At 48.3% G+C, this 21639-nt stretch overlaps 1 protein-coding gene across 3 annotated transcripts in view; it reads left to right on the plus strand.

Annotated features, from left to right (window-relative positions):
• Positions 1 to 20079, plus strand: part of LOC144111136 (putative peptidoglycan muropeptide transporter SLC46) — a 94465-nt gene extending 74386 nt beyond the window's left edge. The window contains exons 3-5 of one of the 3 annotated variants that reach the window (XM_077644290.1): positions 1431 to 1514; positions 13521 to 13677; positions 19704 to 20079. In XM_077644290.1, coding sequence (XP_077500416.1) covers positions 1431 to 1514; positions 13521 to 13677; positions 19704 to 19800 — 338 coding nt within the window. In that variant the 3' untranslated portion in view covers positions 19801 to 20079. The remainder of the gene's footprint in view (positions 1 to 1430; positions 1515 to 13520; positions 13678 to 19703) is intronic. The other 2 variants (XM_077644289.1, XM_077644291.1) reach the window with 2 other exon arrangements.
• Positions 20080 to 21639: the final 1560 nt, after the last annotated feature.

The raw sequence follows: 21639 nt of genomic DNA on the forward strand, positions 1-21639 counted from the left end.
CTTCGTTTCTGGGCGCGGAGATCAGACTCCATATCCATACAATCCATAGAGGATGCGTCCATAACGCTATGCGAAGGAGAGGCCTGAGAGGTCTTTTGTTGCTCGCATTGTTTTTGGCCCTGTGGAGCGTAATCGATTACTACAGAAGGAGGGGTAACTTCCGAAGCCAAAGAAGACAAGAGCGGAGCGGTGGACGCCTGCAGAAGATTGGTCATCTGAGCAGCTATGACCTGCGAAATGCACGTGGACACGGTTTCCATAATGCGATCCATTGCATTTGCCACAGCTTTCTCAACTGCCGCTGTAATAGCCTGGGACCATCTAGAATCCATTATGGGTGGACATTTGGCGGCCACACTAGAGAAGGCTGAGGCTCTCTCCTTGACTGCGGCAAAAGCCTCTCTCCGCGTGCATCTGCGCTTGTCTATAAGCTCGAGCACCTGAACTTCTTGTGCTCGTGCAGGACAGTCAGGCGAATCAGCAGGGTGAGCACCGCTACACAAACAACATTTCTCTTGCTGTTCAAGACATTCTTCTCTGCAATGACGTTCCCCACAGGCACAGCAGCGTAAGGCCGATTTGCAGGCTTTGCCGCTGTGGCCAAATCGCCAGCAGTTTTGACACTGAAGGGGCCGAGAGTTAAAGGCATCTACTCGAAAAACCAATGGCCACACCTTAATCTCTGACGGGCCAAATATTCCTGCAAATGTGGCAATGACGGACTCCGTAGGAATTTTTTCTCCGTCAACCATCCTGCTGCATCGATGGACAGCAATCACTCCCGCAGGCGAGAGGTTCTCGAGCGTTTCCGCAGGGCTCAATCGAGAGTCGACCCCTCGGACCGAGCCCTTGGAACATGCTAGATGAGGCGGAATGAATGCGCTCACCGGGCGGTTGGCGAATGACGTACATTTCAGCAGGTCTTCAATACAGGCTTTATCCGGTGACCTGCACAAAATACCACCCCTGCCGAACTGCCGGACGTCGGTAATGTGCATGAAATGCTGCGATGTGGACCTAAGAGCCGCCTGCACGGCCTCCGGGTTGTTCAGTCGGATGGCGCCTCCATCGGAAGGCACTAATGCGACTGGAATGCTTGAAACACCGCTGCAGAAAAAGAGGTCAATTGGGAGCTGGTCTTTAGGAAGAGATGCCGACCAAGGGGAAAACCCCTGGCCAGGAGAAGTAGACATTAAGCTCTCGTCCCGCACCCAATCACTCCAGAACAGGAGCAAACAGGCACAGGCAAAAAGGAGAAATTTAGCAAGCTAGAGCAACACCGCCAGGTACTTAGCCACTGCCCCGCAGCCTGGGTAGCTGAGCCACGTCAACAGAACAGCCAGAGCCTTGTGGGGACAGCACTCATCTATTCTTCTTCTTCTTCTTCTTCTCCTCAAGTAATATTCCCTCGTTTTTCTTCTTCTTCGCAGGCTGTGCGCTCGGTTCGTTGACCAGCGTGACACCCGTGGCCATCCTCTCCAACGTGTCCAAGCTCATCAGCAAGGACGAGGCCGGTGCGTATGCTCGTACGGCTGCACCTGAACGCACTTTCGCCAGGCAGTGCATTTGCTGCCGACGGATTGGCCGGAGGGGCCATAGTTCGATTACCAGCCGCCCTTTGTTCACCTGTCTAGTATTTTGCGCTGATGACATTGTCGAAGCAGCTGGGCTGCTCCGGATCCAAGTATTTTTTCCCCGTAAGCTGCGGGGGGGTGGGGGGATGTATACTTAGAACTTGATTTATCGATGTGAATTGAGAACGACCAAGAAATATTTCGTTAAAGTCGAAAATTCGTGAAATAGAGAAAGTCATTTTTCGGCCTTTCGAAATCTAAATTCCTAACGTAGAGGCAGCCAAAAGCTACCGCGGAGTCGTCTTTGCCGGCAACCCGCGCCTACGGGTATGAAAAGTCGGCGAAGGCGTCCGAATCGCTTGTGCCTGGAAGCGCCATGTGGTAAAACGGATTCGAAGCCAAGGTGTCAAGCGCCGCCGACTGCCGGGTACGTTGTTCCGTGCAGCAGCGCAGCTTGCAGCCCCATCAAGTCAAAACCAGGGTCGTTATTTCGACGCCTAGATGTTACAGCTGGCACGCTGCCAACAAGCTGCGAGACATCGTAGGAAAAATAAATGAGAAATCGCTTTTTTGACTCCTTTATTCTCGGAAAAATCGGGTTTAATGGCCGAATTTTTTTTCGTTATACTGGTACTGAAGCACATTGCACCCTGTGGCCACTTGACGGGATCGAAATTTCTTCGTTGGACCGGGAACTTCGTAAAATCAAGTTTCATTAGATCGGGTTTTAAAGGGCCACAGAAAATGATGTTTGAGCTTGGCTTTAATATGCTTGCACTATGTCGTGTAGAGGCCACCGAGCGTTCCTGCCGCGTACGAGACCTCAAAAGGGAGCGGGAAATTTACAATATATTTTTTTTAATTCCATCTTTCGCACCTCGAGGCGACGCCCAGTGCCGGGGTATCGCTCGAAGCCTGGCATGCGACGTCAGCAGCCGGCGGTTATCAATAGTTCACCGCGCCAAATTCTTTCAAATGTCACACGTCTACCACGGCTGCGGCCACTCCGCGTGCTCCGGCAGCCGACGGAGGTCCCAGTGACTTTAGACGGAGGCAGCCGAGGGAGGAGCGCCGGCGTTTGGGTGTGCGCGAATTGACGAGATGGGACAGAAAGGCGCGAAGACGCAGAAGTCCAAATTTTGGCTGCATATAACATCTCCATATAACATATTGCAAATTTATTGAGAGCCCCTTTCTGACTACCTTTTAGTGCAATAAGGAAACAGTTCATGATTGAACTGCGCGAAAGAAACGGGGACCAAGAAGAAACACGTACCCACACACAGCGCAGACTTCCAACTTTTAATTCGAAAAAACGCCTCGAGCATTTTATGCACACCTAATCACCACATGACACAGCCAGGAACCAACACAGCAGATAAGATTAACAATTCGTAAAACGCCTTGAGCATTCCTTTTATGCACACCTAATCACCACATGACACAGCCAGGAACCAACACAGCAGATAAGATTAACAATTCGAAAAACGCCTCGAGCATTCCTTTTATGCACACCTAATCACCACATGACACAGCCAGGAACCAACACAGAAGATAAGTTTAACAATTGGGTAGATCCGAACTAGTGAACCAATCTAAAAAACAATTTGTAAGCGTGTGCATGCATGCCTAAACACACTTGTTACCTAGATAAAAGGGGAGAAGAGGAGGCAAGTGAACACCTGACATTGAAACTAAATGACACACGGCGTAACCATATAATACGAGCAAAAGAAAAAACTTAGTAAGCAAAAAGCGATGTGACATGGGACCAACAGTAACAACAGTAAACGATGAAAGTGCAAACACTAAAAAATAATCGAAAGGGCATAAAAGCGAAACCATATGAAAGATACAAAACCAGAATACCAACGAGGTTAAAACCGAGAGTGAAAATGGAAACAACAAAAAACAAAGGTAAAAGCGACGCGATGATGAATAAAAAGCTAAAACCGGGCTAAAACGTAAAAAAGGAAGGAAACAACAAGTAACAAGAGTAAAGGTGCAGCGTTACAAAGGACAGTCTAAAGTTTTACCTTCTAAAAACGAGATTTTTTCATTTGAAAGCAGGATGGATGGAGTGCTCACGCAATTGTTCGTATTCTTTGCGATTAAGAAGGCCCAATTATTTCCCTTTCTGTCTTTGTTCTAGCTATAGCGAGGAACTTAGTACTTTCTAGAAACGGGTGGCAATCACTTTTTTTGCACTTCTTGCAATGTAAGGCTAAATTTCCTCCTGAATTGGTAGACAGGTTGCGAACGTGTTCAGCCGCCCTCTCGTTAAAACATCGCCCAGTTTGGCCGATGTACGTCTTCCCACAGGATAAAGGAACCTGATAGATAACTGTTGTGGTACAGTCTGTACTTAAGGCTGTGATTTAAGGTGCATTTTTGCTTTCTATTGTCCCTGTTCATGATAGCACAGACTTTAGCGAGCTTACACGGCGCCGCAAACACAAGCTGGACACCGTATCTTCCTGCCACTTTTTTTTAAATTGTGTGACACTCGGTGCACGTAAGGCATGACACACACAGGTTTTTGTTGTTCGGTCACTTGGCGGTTCGTACTCTTTATCCTCTGTAGCAAGCTTTCACAAACACAGGTTATCAGTTGCCGGGCATACCCAGCATCATACATTCTGTCAATCTGGAGCTTAAGGCTTGAACTCATTTTATGCTTACATGACTTTTCTAGGGCGGAACGGCAGGCAAGGTGAACGATCGCTCTCTTTACCAACTTTGAATGGGCACTGTCATAGGGTAGAAACTGCTTGTTCATTCTGGGGTTGTAGGACCAACAGATATGTGAAGGCGTAAATTCTAAATTGATGTCCAGAAACTGGATTTGGTTACCCTTAGGCAATTCATGAGTGAAATTAAGCCCTTTTCCTTCACACTTGAAAACATTGAGGACGCTACTCACCAATTCAGGCAGACTAGAACTAGCAGAGAGGTTTACCATCACAAGATAATCAACAACGTACCTAAATATGCGTACAATATATTGGTTGAGGAGACAACATTGCAAGTGCTGGTCAAAGGAAGAAAGGAAAATACTACACAAAACGGGTGCCACAGAAGAACCAATGCATATGCCACTTTTTTTTAATGTAAAACTGTCCTTTGTGGCAGATTGCGGTCGAGGCAAGGTAGAATTTCAACAATTCAAGGAATTGTTCCAACGACATGCTAACTGCGTTTCGGAAACTAACTTCACCATATTCTTCTATTTGCTGCTTGACAGCTGCAAACAAGGCTTCATGCGGAATAGAATAGAATAAGTCTTCTATATCTATCGAGAATGCCGTGGTGGCCGAAGTGATGTCATCCAGAGTGGCAAGAAGTTCTTTTGAGATCTTCACTAAAAACGGATCCGGTCCCACAACTTTGTCCAGGTGCTTTTTTAGATAATCCCCTACCATACGCTGCTAGCTGTCCTCCGATACGATGACACGAAGAGGGCACTTCGCTTTGTGGGTTTTTCCTGTGAAGAAAACATGCAGGAACCCATTTTGGCCTTTCTTGACCTCTTTGGCCTTTGATTCAAGTTGTACCTTCTTCAGAAGCTTCCTGGCAGCCATCTTTTGTCTTTTTTCACAAAATTCAATCGGCCTGAAGTTCTTCGTTAATGCCTGAACGGCCTTTTCTTCATACATTTCAACCGGCATAACAACAAAGCCGCCTTCTTTGTCGGCTTGGATGACTGTAAGGCAAAAAAACAGCGCGAACAAACGGGGACTAGACGAAGAATACACAGGACCAAGCGCTGACTCTCAACTAAAGTTTAATCACAGGAAGCACACTTATAAAAGGAAACAGAAAACGAAAAAAACACAAAATCAGAACGCATGTGTTACTATGTGATGTCCAGATATGCAACTTCACAGTTACGCAGGAGCAGGGATGGTTGGCTGACACATAATCTTGGTTTCTTTGTCATGTTATACGCCTCGATAATTTCCCTGGTCAACTGGTCGGGGTGTTTGTACAAAATGTCAGTAAAATGCAAGGACGGAAAACATGATTGACACTCACGGCAATGATCAGCTAGATTAGTGGAGCGATTAGATTCTAATGAATTGAGATGTTCTCCGAGTCGTGTGTTGATACAACGTCCCGTTTGCCCAATGTATATCTGACCACAGGATAGGGGGATTTTATAAACTACCCCTTTGGAGCACGGCACAAAACTTTTAGCGTGCTTAACACCACAGGACGTTACAGATTTCTTGGGGTTGCGGGACTTATTTTCTACTGCTGAACAAATTTTACTGAGCTTATTCGGGGCCGAAAAAACCACATCAACTTTATACCTATGGGCCACATTTTTAAGACCATGAGACAGGCGATGCACATAGGGAAGGACTGCGAACTTTTTCCGTTTCTGTTCTTTCTGTGAAGACGGCAGCAATGTCGGCGCTTTAAGCTTTTTAATTATTTTATTGCAACCCAAAGTGATAAGCTCAGCTGGATATCCTGCTTCCTTTAGTCTCTTAGCCTGATTATCAAAGCTTTCTTGCATAGCATGGTGACAAGATTTTGACAACGCAGATGACAAGGATGAAACAACAATTCCACATTTCACTACCTTAGAATGATGTGACTTATAGTTCAGCAGCGGTTTGTTGGCACGTGGCGCGTAATTCCAACACATGTGTCCCTTCCCCTCAGTCAAACATAAATCTAAAAATTGTATCTGGTTATCGACCGGTACCTCAGTGGTGAACTGTAAACCCCGTGCATTAGCTTTAAATGCTTCTGCTGCTGAACTATAAGTCACATCATTCTAAGGTAGTGAAATGTGGAATTGTTGTTTCATCCTTGTCATCTGCGTTGTCAAAATCTTGTCACCATGCTATGCAAGAAAGCTTTGATAATCAGGCTAAGAGACTAAAGGAAGCAGGATATCCAGCTGAGCTTATCACTTTGGGTTGCAATAAAATAATTAAAAAGCTTAAAGCGCCGACATTGCTGCCGTCTTCACAGAAAGAACAGAAACGGAAAAAGTTCGCAGTCCTTCCCTATGTGCATCGCCTGTCTCATGGTCTTAAAAATGTGGCCCATAGGTATAAAGTTGATGTGGTTTTTTCGGCCCCGAATAAGCTCAGTAAAATTTGTTCAGCAGTAGAAAATAAGTCCCGCAACCCCAAGAAATCTGTAACGTCCTGTGGTGTTAAGCACGCTAAAAGTTTTGTGCCGTGCTCCAAAGGGGTAGTTTATAAAATCCCCCTATCCTGTGGTCAGATATACATTGGGCAAACGGGACGTTGTATCAACACACGACTCGGAGAACATCTCAATTCATTAGAATCTAATCGCTCCACTAATCTAGCTGATCATTGCCGTGAGTGTCAATCATGTTTTCCGTCCTTGCATTTTACTGACATTTTGTACAAACACCCCGACCAGTTGACCAGGGAAATTATCGAGGCGTATAACATGACAAACAAACCAAGATTATGTGTCAGCCAACCATCCCTGCTCCTGCGTAACTGTGAAGTTGCATATCTGGACATCACATAGTAACACATGCGTTCTGATTTTGTGTTTTTTTCGTTTTCTGTTTCCTTTTATAAGTGTGCTTCCTGTGATTAAACTTTAGTTGAGAGTCAGCGCTTGGTCCTGTGTATTCTTCGTCTAGTCCCCGTTTGTTCGCGCTGTTTTTTTGCATTATGTATCACCAACTCGCCCGCTTATCTATCCTGTTGAATGACTGTAAGGTCGTTGTCTTTCAGGTAGTTTACGATTTTCTTTAATGGAGGGTTCTTTGGTGGACGTTCACTTACAGTGCGGATGAGGCTGTCAACTCCGTCGCCGATAACACGTCCCTTGTCTTGGTTTGTTGTGCTACGGGCAATTTGTCGCACTGTAGCTGGAAGCTCAGAGTCAGTGGTGTCATGTGGTGATTAGGTGTGCATAAAAGGAATGTTCGAGGCGTTTTTCGAATTGTTAAACTTATCTGCTGTGTTGGTTCCTGGCTGTGTCATGTGGGGATTAGGTGTGCATAAAAGGAATGCTCGAGGCGTTTTTTTCGAATTAAAAGTTGGAAGTCTGCGCTGTGTGTGTGTACGTGTTTCTTCTCGGTCCCCGTTTCTTTCGCGCAGTTCAATCATCCACCAACTAGCCCGGCTCAGAACCCTTCTTGAAGGAAACAGTGTCTGCGTGTGCAAGGGGAGCCCCTGACGGGCCCTTTAAGGCTATCGCGTCATACTCTTGCAGGTGAAGCTAAAATGTCGCGCGAAGTTTTTCCAACTGTGCTTTAAATGTCGTACCAGAGGATGTGGGAAAGCTGCACGGAGGGGAAATAACCACAAGGAAAAGGGTGTGGAGTTTGTTCATAAGAAGAAGGGGAGCGTCGTCTGTCTGAAGTGAACGCAATCTGCGGTCATTGGGTTTTCGCGGAAGAAAAGGTGTAAGAAAACAGCAAGCGCCAGATGATGATAAGGTGCAAAGACAAGGGGCACACAACGGTACGCGTATGTTCTACGCTCGCCTGCCTCAGTCGCTTTCGTCTGCAACCAAGAACACATTTGAAAACAAAAGACAGGCCGAATTTGTGAACAAGACTTCCGTGCTGGAGCCGAAACGTCAACAAGGGCCTTTTTTACTGATCGGCGTTTCTCTTGTTTTCAAATGTACCCTCCCGGTCACACTGGATTCCGTCATGCTCTCAACTTAACCAAGACCACAAAGGAAAAAATTACTATGTGCATGTATAGTACGACCGTGCAACTTTCAGAGGACGTCAAGCTGTTACCATTATAATTACGTCGTCGTAATTTTGTTGATTCTCTGGAAGCTATATGAGACAGACAGGAGGCGCAGCTCAAATGCAGCACTGCAAAAAGAGAGATAAAGGGTGAGAGACGAGAAGAACACGAGCCACGCATACACACAGAATATTGTATATTGGGAAAGCCGAGGACAGCGTATACGAACAGCTTTCACACAAACCGCGCCCGTGTACGGATAAGGTTAAACTTTTCAACTGCCGATAGATTCGATTTCGCCGAGCCCCGCTCGATGCGATGCCTGCGTGAATTCCGCCAGTGACATCGAAGTCCCGTAACGGCGACACGCATGAGCAGCGAGCCCCGCCGTCTGGAGCGCCTGACCCTGACGTCACCAAGCGCACGCGACGCGCAGCAGCTGTTAGTTCTGTCCGCACAGTTTCCCACTCACGAGACCGGTCGACGCGGCAGCTGCTCGATCCTGTTCCGCCATCTGTGCTGCGGCCGCCGTAGCAGTGGGCCTTCATTGTTTTCTGAATCGGGGCTGTTTCCTGTCGGCAGGCCCGGTATACGCGCGCGACTCTCAATCCGAGCCCTTCGTTCGAATGCACGGCGGCGGGGCGCTCAAATAGCCCCGTCGCTGCCTATCACGGTGCATGCGCATTCTGAACATTGGAGCGCTGACGGACGAAGAGAGAACGAGTCTGTCGTCTGCCAGCGCTACAATGTTCAGAATGTCAAACCAACATTCCCAGCAACACACCCTGCATGCGCATGTGGACGACGGCACTGCTTGGCAGCCAAGGAACGGCTCCTAAGCGAAATGTGAGGACGCCCCGCATAGTGAGTTTAAAGAAGACCACATCAAAATTTGAAAAATTGCTTTATGGGGAAAGGAAAGAGCGCAGTATCTGTCTAAAATCTCGACGGACATCTGAACCGCGCCGTAAGGAAGGGTATAAAGGAGGAACTAAGAGAAGAAAGGAAGAAAGAGGTGCTGTAGAGGAGGGCTCCGGGATAATTTCGACCACCTGGGGATCTTTGACGTGCACTGACATCGCACAGCACACGGGCGCCTTTTCCGTTTCGCCTCCGCCGAAACGCGGGCGCCGCGGTCGGGTTCGGACCCGGGTACTCCGGATCAGTAGCCGAGCGCGCTAACCACTGAGCCGGAATGAATCCGGAGCCAACCGCCACGCCTTGTCTCGTAGCTCGCAGAGTTCAACGCGTTCAGGTTTAGATGGCCGCCTCCCCTCTCCGCGAGCAAAATATCTTCCATGGGAATAGAACCACAGTTCAACGGCAGAAAAAAAATGCATTGCGCAAATATAGAGCACAGGGGCGTGCCTCAGTGTGATAAATAACAGGTACAATGAAATCGTGTTCTCTTGTCGAATAATGTCAGTGCACAGGATGCCTCTGACGAAACCTGTTAGCTCACAGGAAGAGCAGCTTCAGTTTAAGCGCAAGGCTGGGGAGACCTTGATGCAGCACCCGGCATTTCAGCAATATGCACACAAATGGCCGCAGTAGGAGCAACGAACTACGCCGCCCATCGCGGCACGCGTCAAGATTAGGTAGAATATAGTCGCAAAACGAGCTGTCGCTAAGTGCAGACCTAAACACAAAGTCAAGGAAGTAAGGTAAACACTGTGTTAAAGCATGCTTTCCGGGCTGTCACCAGTGCATACAAGCTGTGGGAAGCCTGCTAGATTCCTGCCGTGGCGTCTGCGCGGCATCCCGCGTCGCTCTCTTTCCCTTTCTCCCGACTCGGGCGACAGAGAGACGGCTGGTGGCTAATCGCTGTCATTCGGCCGCAGCTCCGCCCCCGGCTTCCCAAGGGCCTTTGCCATTGGTGACTTTTGGCGGGAATTCGGGACCTGTTTTGGGTGGTCGCGCGGGGCCCAGAGAGAGAGACCCCCTCCGAGACAGCGTAAGGTGCGTACGTTGCTGTTCATCCGGGCCGGCCTCTGCCGTTCGGACCAGTTCATACTCGAGCTCGCCAGCGTGGGTCCTCGATCCGCCGCGGCTCGAGCCTGTCCAGGGGTCCAACGACCTCTGACAGGCGCACCTTGCGTTGACTGCCCACTCTCTCTCGCAAACGACGGCTCAACGGCCGACACGAGAGAGATCACAGCACTGCCGCGGGGACAATCTCCTGCAGCGGCGTGCTAGCGGCGCGCATTTCTCTTGTTGCCCCGAGCGTGCACCGGAGTCTTGCTCTGAGCGCGCCCCGGGACGGAGTGACTGTTGAGTGTGTGTGTGTGTACCGCTGGAGGACGGCGTCAATAAACGTCTCCTTTGTCAACTTGGAGGCCTGTTTCTTGCGGCAAGCCGCTCTCCTCTCTGCAGAGGTTGAACGCCGCCGCAGCGGTGCCCCTGGGTGCGTGTGGTGACGGCTGATCGCGGCCCTTGGCTCGCGCGAAGCTCGAACCTGCGGTGGGTAGTGGCCTGTGCCAACTAAGAAACCCACAAAGCGTAAGTAGGGAGCTCAGGGAACCTAATAGGTGGTTTGAGCACTAGACGCTTTTACATGATGGCGACAGCAGCGCATCTTATGAACTTTCTGGTTTATCACACTCATGTAAACAGTGAAAAACGCCCAGTCGCGCTACTCCGCCAGGTGGGAGTAGATCGATAGACTTGGTTTGGTACATCTAAGCAGTGGCGCGTCGGCTCCGCGAGATAGGCCCGAAAAGATGATGCGCCTCTGTCGCATTCATATAAACGCGATTACTGCTGACTTGGTTGACGGTACACTAGTAGTGAGCCCCCCTCCAATTGTCACACAAGACCTTGCTTCGGTCTTGGCGTCTTCGCTAGTATGCATGCATGAATGTGCGGTACGTTAGTCTTAATGCGTCTTCCTTTCCTTTGTGTAAAACGCCCCGGTCAGCGATGGTATCTTCTTCCTGAATGTAGCGGAACGAACCACATTAGCGGGCTGAACGACTTGCAAAATGTGGCGGCGCAAAGAAGCGCGATAACTTGGAAGTGTTATTTTTGAGGCAGCTTGATCGTCACTTGTGACTCATACAGGGCAACGAATGAATGCCCTGCTACCACGTAACCACCCTAGCTCCCCGCAGTGCCCTATAGACCGCCTGCATGTTTGTAAACAAACAAGGTGGCGCTGCAGTCGCTAGCGGGCTCGTGGTAGGCAAAAGGCCAGGGAGTGTCGTCGCGGAAAGGTGTTGAGCGCGGGTTTTCAAGGCTTGTAGGCTCGTTTTCAGTTTTTGCGAATCACAGCAATGGTTCATGTTTACAGCTTAGTAATTTCTCGAAGTACACGAGCTCGCGTTGGCCACGTGCGGCGTATTCAGAGAAATAGTTCGTCACTGTGTATTGTAGATATGGTTAGTAGTAAACAGAAACCGTTTCTGCCGTTGAATTCTACGCTAGGCATTGAATAAAATAGGAAATTTTTGACACTCTGCTCCAGCCAGAATGATTTTGCTTCGGGACAGTAGTGAGAGGATGTGCTGGCGATCTTTCGGCGGAGCAGACGTGCGCTCACCGTCTGCTGACATACGTAGGTGTCGTGCTGTGCGAAAAGTGGGGACAGCGTCGTCTCCTTATTCTCCTTTAGCTGTCCCGCTGAAGCGCTGTTTTTATCCGCAGGATCATGCACCAGCCAGGCCGACTTCTCTCCTTGTTAAACTGGTCGATTTGGTGAACATTTTTGATTTCTGGAATTATTTTCTTTCTTAGCCCTGGGGTGTTCTGTTTCGTGACGAAAAATTATAGCAAAATATTCAGTATAAATTTATAAAGTACGCTTTCGAGATGCGGTGTCGTCGAAAATTGTGAGGTAATGCTTTGAGTTCAGGGCCGCATTTCTTGGACCAAAGCGCAAGCGAAGAGGCCAAAAACGAGGAAATAAACGTTAATTATACTGTTCGTTTTCTGACCTTTCACATTTTCTGCGATTGGCATCACTCACACCTTCGTAATTTCGTAACGCATGAAAATAGAATCATTCTATTTGTCGCAAACGACTCCTGAGACGTTGAGGAGTGTAATTTATCTCTCGATTTTTTTTCCTACATGTGCAGTATTATGTTCGTTATTTTTGTAAGAAACGTTTTCACGTAACTATGCATGCATATAAGTACATGATCATCTAAAAAAAGAAGTAATGGCGTCATATACAGAACAGGGCTTTGTGAACATGCTGGCATAAAAAATTTGCGCACTTTCTACTCAATTAGTTAAGACCTTGAGGTGACTTGACGAGGGTGTTAATTACAATTACCCAAGAACTGCACCAGGTATAGCTAAAAATAAAAGGCATTACTTAAACTAGCGTAGCAATTTCATATTTGCACCAAATTTAGTTTGATATCGCGTGCATAAATAACGAAAATACTTTTCATTGCCGCGCCTCCTCTCAATCTCGACACGTCTGTTAGTAGCACGCCTGCGGCTGCTACTTTCCAAACAAGCTTCGCGGTCATGGACTGCATCATGAAACATGACACATGCATGATGCAATGAAAAAGCATGTAGCTTTAGCATGTAGCACACTTAAAGTACGCTATTCTAAGCACGCCAACGTGACCGCGCATGAACTTACCAGACTTCTTTCTACTCGAATCAAATGATTACGTCTGTCATATTAAGAAACACTTTCTAGTAAATATCAAATGCCATGAAACGTGCCATTAAAACATGCTGTGCTATTAACAAAATAATGCATTCCTTGGGGGCGAGTGAACCTGCCGGCGGGGGCACCGGCTCAAGGTTATAAATGCGTGCGCAGCTACATACGTGCTTTTTTTTCCTTGCGCAGTTATAAGCGTACTATGCTGATGTTCAGGTGAATGAACGCAGTAACTTACATGCTATTAAGTACATTGAGTGGCAGTGCCGATCGACTCCCAGACTTCGCGCTTTGCTACCGTAGTCCAATCTCTTTTAACCAGTTTCCTAATGCGGCATTTATGTGCGAGAAACCTATCGAGGCTAATTTAAATTTCCTTTTATGCTACTACGTGGATCGAACAGTGACGCAGCTGATCAATACATGCTGAGTCTGCAGTGCGCAGGCATGATATGCAGCCGCCGGTAGCTGCAGCAGCTGCGGTAGGCACCGGCTGGACGTAGCTGTTTTGCCTACCATGCGAAAGTCGCTGCTGACATCAGCGCCACCGCATCTTCGTGACGTCGCGGGGTGAAGGAGGTCTATAGCATTGCTCCGTCTCCTGCGTCGCAGGCAAGGTGTTCTCCTTCTGGAGCTCGTGCGAGTCCCTGGTGCCCATCGCGGGCAACCTCTTTTCCAGCCTGGTGTTCAACGCCGTGCTCGAGATCGACGCCGGGCTGCCCTTCTTCATCTCGGCGGGACTCATGGTTGTCCCGCTCTGCGCTGTCACGTGAGTTGTCGCCGCCGGCGCTTATCGGAGCTTGGCTACCAGCTTCCGAAGCAATTCCTTAACGCAGCACGCAAGAGGGGCTCCTTGAATGTACCACGACGTGAACGCGTAACATCAATGCAAGTAGAGGAGGACACAAATCGAGAGAAGGGGATGTCGTACACGCAGACGAAAAGAAGCGCCTAGACGTCTGCAGAAGCAGAAACCGTTCGAAGGGATAGGACATAATGCGACCCTAAGAAAAACATGGCAGAAACACGCCAATTATGGGGATAATGTGCTGCCTTCCGTACAGATGCGACAATCAAAATGCTTCCAAGTCCTGCCATGAATACCTCTAGAAGGTTCTTACCTTCCAAAGGGCGAGGTTGGGAATACCTATATCCTTCTAGTGACTTTGAACGTTACAGGACCAAAAGGAGCTACTTCACTGCATTGCACCGTGGCCTGGGTATTTAGGGAGTGCTGTGGAGGGCGAAGGAATGAAGCAATGCATACATTGACAGGCAGAGCCGAGAGGGCGTAATGCTAATGTAGTAGGACTGTTAGCTTGAAGGAATTGGGAATTTTTCTTGCTTGTGCTACATGAGCCACACAATTTGCGCACCCCTCAGTCAGCGTTTTCTTGTTGCATTATTCTTCAAGTGTTACTATGCATTCAAACGGCCGTTCTTCTTGTTTTCTTCAGTTCGTCTCGCGCATTTTTTTGGCCGAAAGTTTTCTTTACTCACCATGAACATCAGGTCCGTCTCGCCGAAAATGCGTTGCACAAATCTATACATGCGTCCGATAATGTGGGTGTTCGAGAGCGTCCTCTATCGTTAATGGGATTACAAACTCTGTCTTACGGAAGCAATTTTTGATCACTACGTAGTCATTTCCACCCATGCAAGTTTATTCCGTGGCGGGAAACAGAATTACCCGAACTGGGACTTGGTCAGTCAATTACTCGCAGTATGCACTGGTAACGCGGCGCCTCGAGTAAATTAATTGTACCAATGAGAAGTGGCAAGCTCGGCTCGTCGCCTTTGGTGGCAGAAAAGCGTGGTCACCGCATTCGGAGAAGGCAGCATGCGGTGCTCCGCACGGTTGTCGAGCACGGACAGCACTTTCCTGTTTTTTGAACTGAAGCCACTCGGCGAACAAGTCGCCTGTCATCACCAACCCTTTCCGAAGAGTGGCACGCTTGCCGAAAACAAAAGCCACGCATCGCTAGTGCCGTGCGCATGAGAACGTAGCTTTCACAACCCCGCCAGTCTTCCCGAGGACTGCCGTCCATGCTCGTGCTTAGAAGGACGGCAAAGCTGCACCTGTCACCAGTGCTAGGCGCCGCCTTTGAAGGCATAAGTTTTTAACGGCTTCATCTGTCACAAAGTTTCGTCTGCATTCTGTGCATCCTTTCTTTTTTAATGGCGTCGTGTTGTAGTTATGGAAACAATGAATAACTGCGCAAAAAGGACGGGACGAGAGAGAAGAACCACACGAGACAAGCGCAGACTAACAACTGGTTTATTGCACCAATGCCTCCTTCCTTCAACAACAAAGCGCATGCGCACCAACCACAAAGACAAAAGCCATAATCATCTTGTCAATCCAAGAAACTCGAACTCCTTGCGGTACAGGTGTATGGAAGCCTCGCTAACACATTTGTCAGGCCCTAATCTCGCGATTTCCAAGGCTTCGATAACTTCGCGTTTTTTTCTTATCCCTCGCGCGTCCGATAATCTTAGTCCTGCCGGAAAGTGGAGTGCAATCTTTGTCGTCATGCTTGCAGGTCTTAAAATGCTTAGGCAGATGCTGCCCTCTAGAATCAGCTAAGGAATTGGCATGCTCTAATAATCTAATGTTGGTGCAGCGGCCAGTATGCCAGCGGCCAGCATGCATGCACAGAGGCCTGAAGGCATTCATTGCTCTCCGCTCCTGCGAGAAACGAGGGTTTCCGACTATGGGAACGCCTTTAAAGGGTCTCCTCGTTCGCTGAAACAGAGTTGTACGGCAACATTTGTTCTTTGTATCTTAGATACGATGCCATAGCGCCCATGCATGCTTTGACAATTGCACCACCCTCGTTCGTAATAAACGAGCGTTCGTAATAACTGCCGCCGTTATAAGTGGGCTCGACTGTATTGGTTTTGTAGAAAAAAGGGAGTACAGTTGGACCACTCACATTGTAACAAGGGAAGGCAGGGAAGTTAAGCAGAAGTGTGTTCTCACCCTTCAGACCTCAGATGCGGTACCCTTACCTCAGTCTTTTGGACGTTTAAATCAACTTGCATTGGAATTGAAAATTGCTTTTAGAAGTATTATGAGGCAGTTTACTGATGAAAAACGCTCAAAGGCTCAACAATTTTTTTTCATTTTCTCCCTCTATACTTACACCCCGGTTGTAAAAACGCACAGAACGTCGAGGGGCCTCTTAGCGAAATATAAAAAGAAAACAATGACTTGTTTCATAGTTCAGTAGCATTCCGCACGCAAAAATATTTTGCGTATATGCATCGCTTTCCATTTGCTGGCGCTTGAGGCAAGTGGGTGGCTCAGTGGTTAGGGCGCTCGACTACTGATCCGGAGTTCCCGGGTTCAAACCCGACCGCGGCGGCTGCGTTTTTATGGGGGAAAAACGCTAAGGCGCCCGTGTGCTGTGCGATGTCAGTGCACGTTAAAGATCCCCAGGTGGTCGAAATTATTCCGGAGCCCTCCACTACGGCACCTCTCTCTTCCTTTCTTCTTTCACTCCCTCCTTTACCCTTCCCTTACGGCGCGGTTCAGGTGTCCAACGATATATGAGACAGATACTGCGCCATTTCCTTTCCCCCCAAAACCAATTATTAATATTATTAACATGTGTCCCTGTGCTGCAGAAAGGGGTAACTAAACTATTGATGCATTGTACTCAAAATCAGTTGCTGGGCTAGTTGGTATTTCATGCTTTCATTCATACAGCGCGAAGACGAACACCGACAAGAGGGGAGACACCACGAACCTCGGACACTCCAACAGCGATTATTGCTGCGCGCAGCGTATACGTATACAGTACAGCGGGCGTGCCCATGAACGAAAAGGAGAGAGTCACGCTAAGACTGGTAGCGGCGCCAAACTGCACGAGGACACTCTTTCGTTGGTGCAAGAAAGAAAACAAAGCTAAAACTTAAAAAGCAAGATGAAAAAAAACAACAAAAATACAACACTCTGGTTTGAAATTCCCAAGACACCACGCTACTTTTCAATTAACAACACCGATGGTGTGCTGACACCGTGATCTCCTTTTTCCGCGATCTCACCAGCCTCAGCTATATCTCTGGCTGATTTGCTGACATACTTATGAAGGACTTTGGTTCTTCCCAAAAAGGGGACCACGTTCCTTGAAATGTTTGCAGTCGCTGCAGTGTATGCCGAGATGACGAGATGACCCGATGACGCTGTCATTAGGCTCCATGAGCCTCTCGTTGTGACATCTGCCCGTTTGGCCAACGTAGGCTGGCAAAGGTGCTTGAGGTTTTTTGGTTCATGTATCCATATCCTCTCCATCTTCGCGTTGCACATATCTTTCAGAATAGGCGCCAGAATTCTATTTTGTGGCTCCAAGTACTGGAATTCATCGCGGCAAACATTAATGGCCTCCCATCTACTGTGCATGTGTTGGTCGTATCATCATCGTCGTAACCACGGCCACTACAAGGAAACCCACCAACCCGCCCCCTCTGCTCCCTCCCCCATTGACCTCCTATTATCCGATCGCGGCGGCCACATTTCGATGAACGCAAAACGCAAAGGCGCCCGTGTGCTGTGCGATGCCAGTGCGCGTTAAAGTTCCCCAGCTGGTCGAAATTCCTCTGGAGTCCTTCATTACGCCACTTCTTCGTTTCTTCTTTCACTCCCAACTTCTTCCCTTCCTTTACGACGCGGTATCCACCGAGGAGTAAGAAAGTTACTGCGCCACTTCATCTCCTCAAAAACCACTCCTATTATCACTGCATATTTCCAGCCTCATCCGGATGGTTACCATGGCGAGAGTGTAACAAGGTCGGCGGGTGGTCGGCCGTCGCCACGGAAACTACCCGGAGGGCATTTACCCTGGAAGGATGAAGAGGGGTAACAATGGAAAGAGGCTTTATCAGAAGAACGTAGGAAGGCATAACCAGACGATGGTTACAGCGGTAACCGCCCGGAAGATGGTAAGCGTGGAAGGAGGTGGGTACGGCGAGAGTGCAAGAAGGCGCAATTGATGCGTGGCTGCCATGGGAACCAACCGTAGGGTATCTGCCCCAGAAGGATAACGAGGGTTGCCGTGGAAGGAAGGGTATGGCGAGAGCGGAGGAATGTAGCGCGGTCCATCTGCGACAGCTGCTATGAAAATCGCCGCCACAGGAACGGGTCATCGGCGGCGCTGCGCTTCTAGAGCGGTGGGCTCGAAGCTTACCTAGCCTTATGGCGCTCGGGTGCCGGCCCGAAAGACGCGGGTTAGATCCCGGCCGCGGCGGTCGAATTTCGATGGAGGCGAAATTCTAGAGGCCCGTGTGCTGTGCGATGTCAGTGCACGTTAAAGAATCCCAGGTGGTCGAAATTTCCGGAGCCCTTCACTACGGCGTCTCTCATAGCCTGAGTCGCTTTGCGACGTTAAACCCCTATAAACCATAAACCAATCGAAGCGTACCTAGACGAAAAATGACTGTGTGTGGAAAACTAAAAAGAGCGCCCTAGAACTGATGTGAGGCCGCTCTCAATATTCTCTGCCACAACATACCGTGAGGTACACACTGTCACTGAATCTCGCGTTAACCAGTGGTAACCGTCCTGTCAGTTTCTTCACGTTAATTTTTTACACCCTTCGTTCTGCTTTGCATGTCTAGGTCCTCAGTCATGTAATGCAATTCATTCCCTGGGAGTGTTATACTTAGCAAGACAATGTCATCAGCAGATCACAGGTTACTACGGTAGTATCCATTAAGTTTTATCAACTCTTTATAATCCAGTCCTCCGAATGCCTCCTGCAAACACGCTGTGAATAGAACAAGGAGAGAAGTGTCTCTCTATTTGGCATCCTTCCCGGTTGAAATTTGATCACAGTTTTATTTCCTTTCTCTTGTCCACTTTATGTATGTCCGAAATCACCTGCCTGCCTTCTCTTTACCATGGACTTATACAACATACTAGTTACGCAATGCCTGCATGAATACTCAGGTTTCGACCGAGTCAACCGCTTTCTCATAATATAACCAATCCCCATATATAGTCTTATGACTGTATATGGGGGTTGGTTATATTCCACGCATTTATATACCACCTGATTGGCGGTGTGAATATGGCCTCTGGTCGAGTAGCCTTTCCGAAAGCTAGCCTGGTCATTTGGTTTATTGAAGTCTAAGGGTCATATAATTCTTTTAGCGATTACCTCAGTAAATGCCTTGTAGGCAGCGGACAGTAAGCTTGTGGGTCTGTGATTGTTAAAGCCCTTGAAGTCCCCCTTCTTATGTATTGGCGTGAAGTTAGCGTTCTTCCAAGATTCCGGCGCTCTTGAGGTCGTGAGGCACTGCGCATGCAGGGTGGCAAGTTTTTCTAGCACAGTCTCCCCACCGTCCAATAGATCTGCAGTTATCAGATCCTCATCTGCTCCTTTTCCGGTGTTCCTTGCTTGCAAAGTTTCTTTACTTCCTGTTTTGTGCCTGTGGGATGTTCACTTCCTCCACACCACTCGCTTTATCATTGTCGCCCTGATTATGTCACCTACTGTACTGTTCGTCTGTCCTGTATTTTTTCTCAAACCAGGCTTCACTGGCTTCGCTGCATCGATTCACTGCAACGGTCGCTTGCTATGCAGTTCTCTGGTCGCTGGGCGTTTGTCGGTGTAGGACTCATTAGCGTCAAGTTTGCCCCCTTCTCTGCGGCATGGATGTTTGGGGACGAATCTTTTTAAAAAAAAACGACAAAACTAGCAGAATTTGTTAAACTCCGACTAATGACATCTTCTGTCGCTAGTTTCAGAAGCATCTAGTGTATTACAGTGAAGCTTGTCTCTCGCATTACAGGTACTGTCTGTACAGAGAGGTGGCAGTGTACTCTTCGCTCCCACGAAGTGACGGAGACTATGAGCAAGACTCCAGGCCTTCTGCTGTGTCCTCTTAGCCCCAACTCGGCGAGGTGTGCTGTGCGAGTGACAGATGTGACTGCTAGAAAAAACCGCAGATTTCTTTTTAAATTTTTAGTCCGGCGAGTGCTGTTTCTGTGCTCGGTGTTACATGTGCGATTCATCTATGCCAAGAGAACCCTCCCGGCGCTCAAGCCCAGCCGTCGTGAACAAGTCGCGTGTGCCGCCACGTCGCACACGGTGTTATATACCTCATTCCGCCATCGGTGCGACCTCTTTGCTCGCACATAGAAATGAATAAATGTAACACAACGAAATGGTGTCATTATTTCAAAGCAAATGGTAAGTACGCTGACTGCGGATATGCAGAATGTACAGAGAGTGTTTGTGTGCGTACCGATATAAAGGGAAGAGTGAGCATGTCACACTTCGTCCACACGAAGTATTTTCATACACGGCCATCTAATTTGGGCGTTTTCGGGTTACAGATCGCGTGTGGACGGGTTATAGGCCTTATTCAGTCGACAGGAGGCTGCTTCTTGACAACTCTGCATCCACGCAGGCGCCGCATAGTTACGAGCTTCGAAAATAAAAGCCCAAAGTGAGGCGCAGGTTTTCAAACAAATGCATATATTCTCAATTCTCTAAGCCGCGTCCCGAGCTGCTCGCGGCCATAAGGCTCTGTACAATCGAGAGTCCCCCTGAGGAACCGTGCTTCGTATCAGCAAGTATAACTTTTATGCTAGCTAACTAATCTGATGGAAAGTCTGGCAGATGCTCAGAGTGCAGCAAAACACTTCCATCGTGCTTGGCAGATTCCGTTCAGGTTTGAGTGTTCAAGACAGCGTCTCAGTCCTGGCAAACCAGTGAACATCAGAGCGCCTTTCGCCTTCAACACAACCAATTTTCCTTGCTAATGCTTATGCTATGCTTGTGCTAATGCTTACTACCCTTAACGCTGCGGCTCGACAAAATTTGGCTATTTCGACAAGATACGTGCACTAGGGGGTTGCTTTGCCTGCGTCCTTTTCGAAAGCGTTATGTAGCCAAAATTGGTTGGGCCACAGCTCCAAGGGCAATCGCATTTTCTAAATTTCAAACTTATATGCGTATTACTAACTACCAACTTCAAATCTTTAATTGCCACTAGATGCCCGCCTGTAAAAGTTAGTTAATTATCTGAAATTAGTCAGTTGGCTAAGTAAACATTTTTCACCTCTTTCATGATGTCCGCTGACGCAGGTATTATTGTGCCGCTAAAGCCGGTTTCATAACTAAAAAGACCTATTTCTAAAATTTTTGGTTAACTTTCGATGAAACACCCGGTACATTCAGTCGTACAGCTTGACCGTATTTCTTTTGCCCGCATGCCACTTTTTCAGGTCGAAAGTATTTGCAAATGAAAGCGAAGAGCCTGAACTAGATATGCGAGGTGAATATTGCGATCAAATCGTCTTATCGAGAGACGGATATACTTAGAGTGCTCCTAAAAAAGATTAAGCTGCATCGCGAGAAAGTTGACTTGAGGAGCTACGGGAACGAGCTGCCGACGAACTGGAAGTGCATCGGCTACCTCTTTTTTTTATACGTCTTTATTTCTGCATAAAATAGGCCTAGCCTTGCAGCAGAAATGAGGGGCTTCATGGGGGTGGAGGTGGAGGGCCGGTCTCCACTTCTTCGAAGTGGGGTGGTCCTGTGGTCGGCTCTGCGAAGAAACGGCCAGGCCCTTCTTCTTCCTTGAAGTATAGGAGAAAAGCCCGCCAGAGCCGGAGTGCGTCCGATGATCCGATGTGTAATGGTGGATCGACCCATTCCTGCAAGGTGCCAGGTCGGTGCCCGCCCAGGGACTGAAGTGCTCGCTCCCGCACCACGTCAAA

This window comes from Amblyomma americanum, chromosome 11 (genome assembly GCF_052857255.1).
Source record: "Amblyomma americanum isolate KBUSLIRL-KWMA chromosome 11, ASM5285725v1, whole genome shotgun sequence".
In the NCBI taxonomy this organism is placed as follows: domain Eukaryota; kingdom Metazoa; phylum Arthropoda; class Arachnida; order Ixodida; family Ixodidae; genus Amblyomma; species Amblyomma americanum.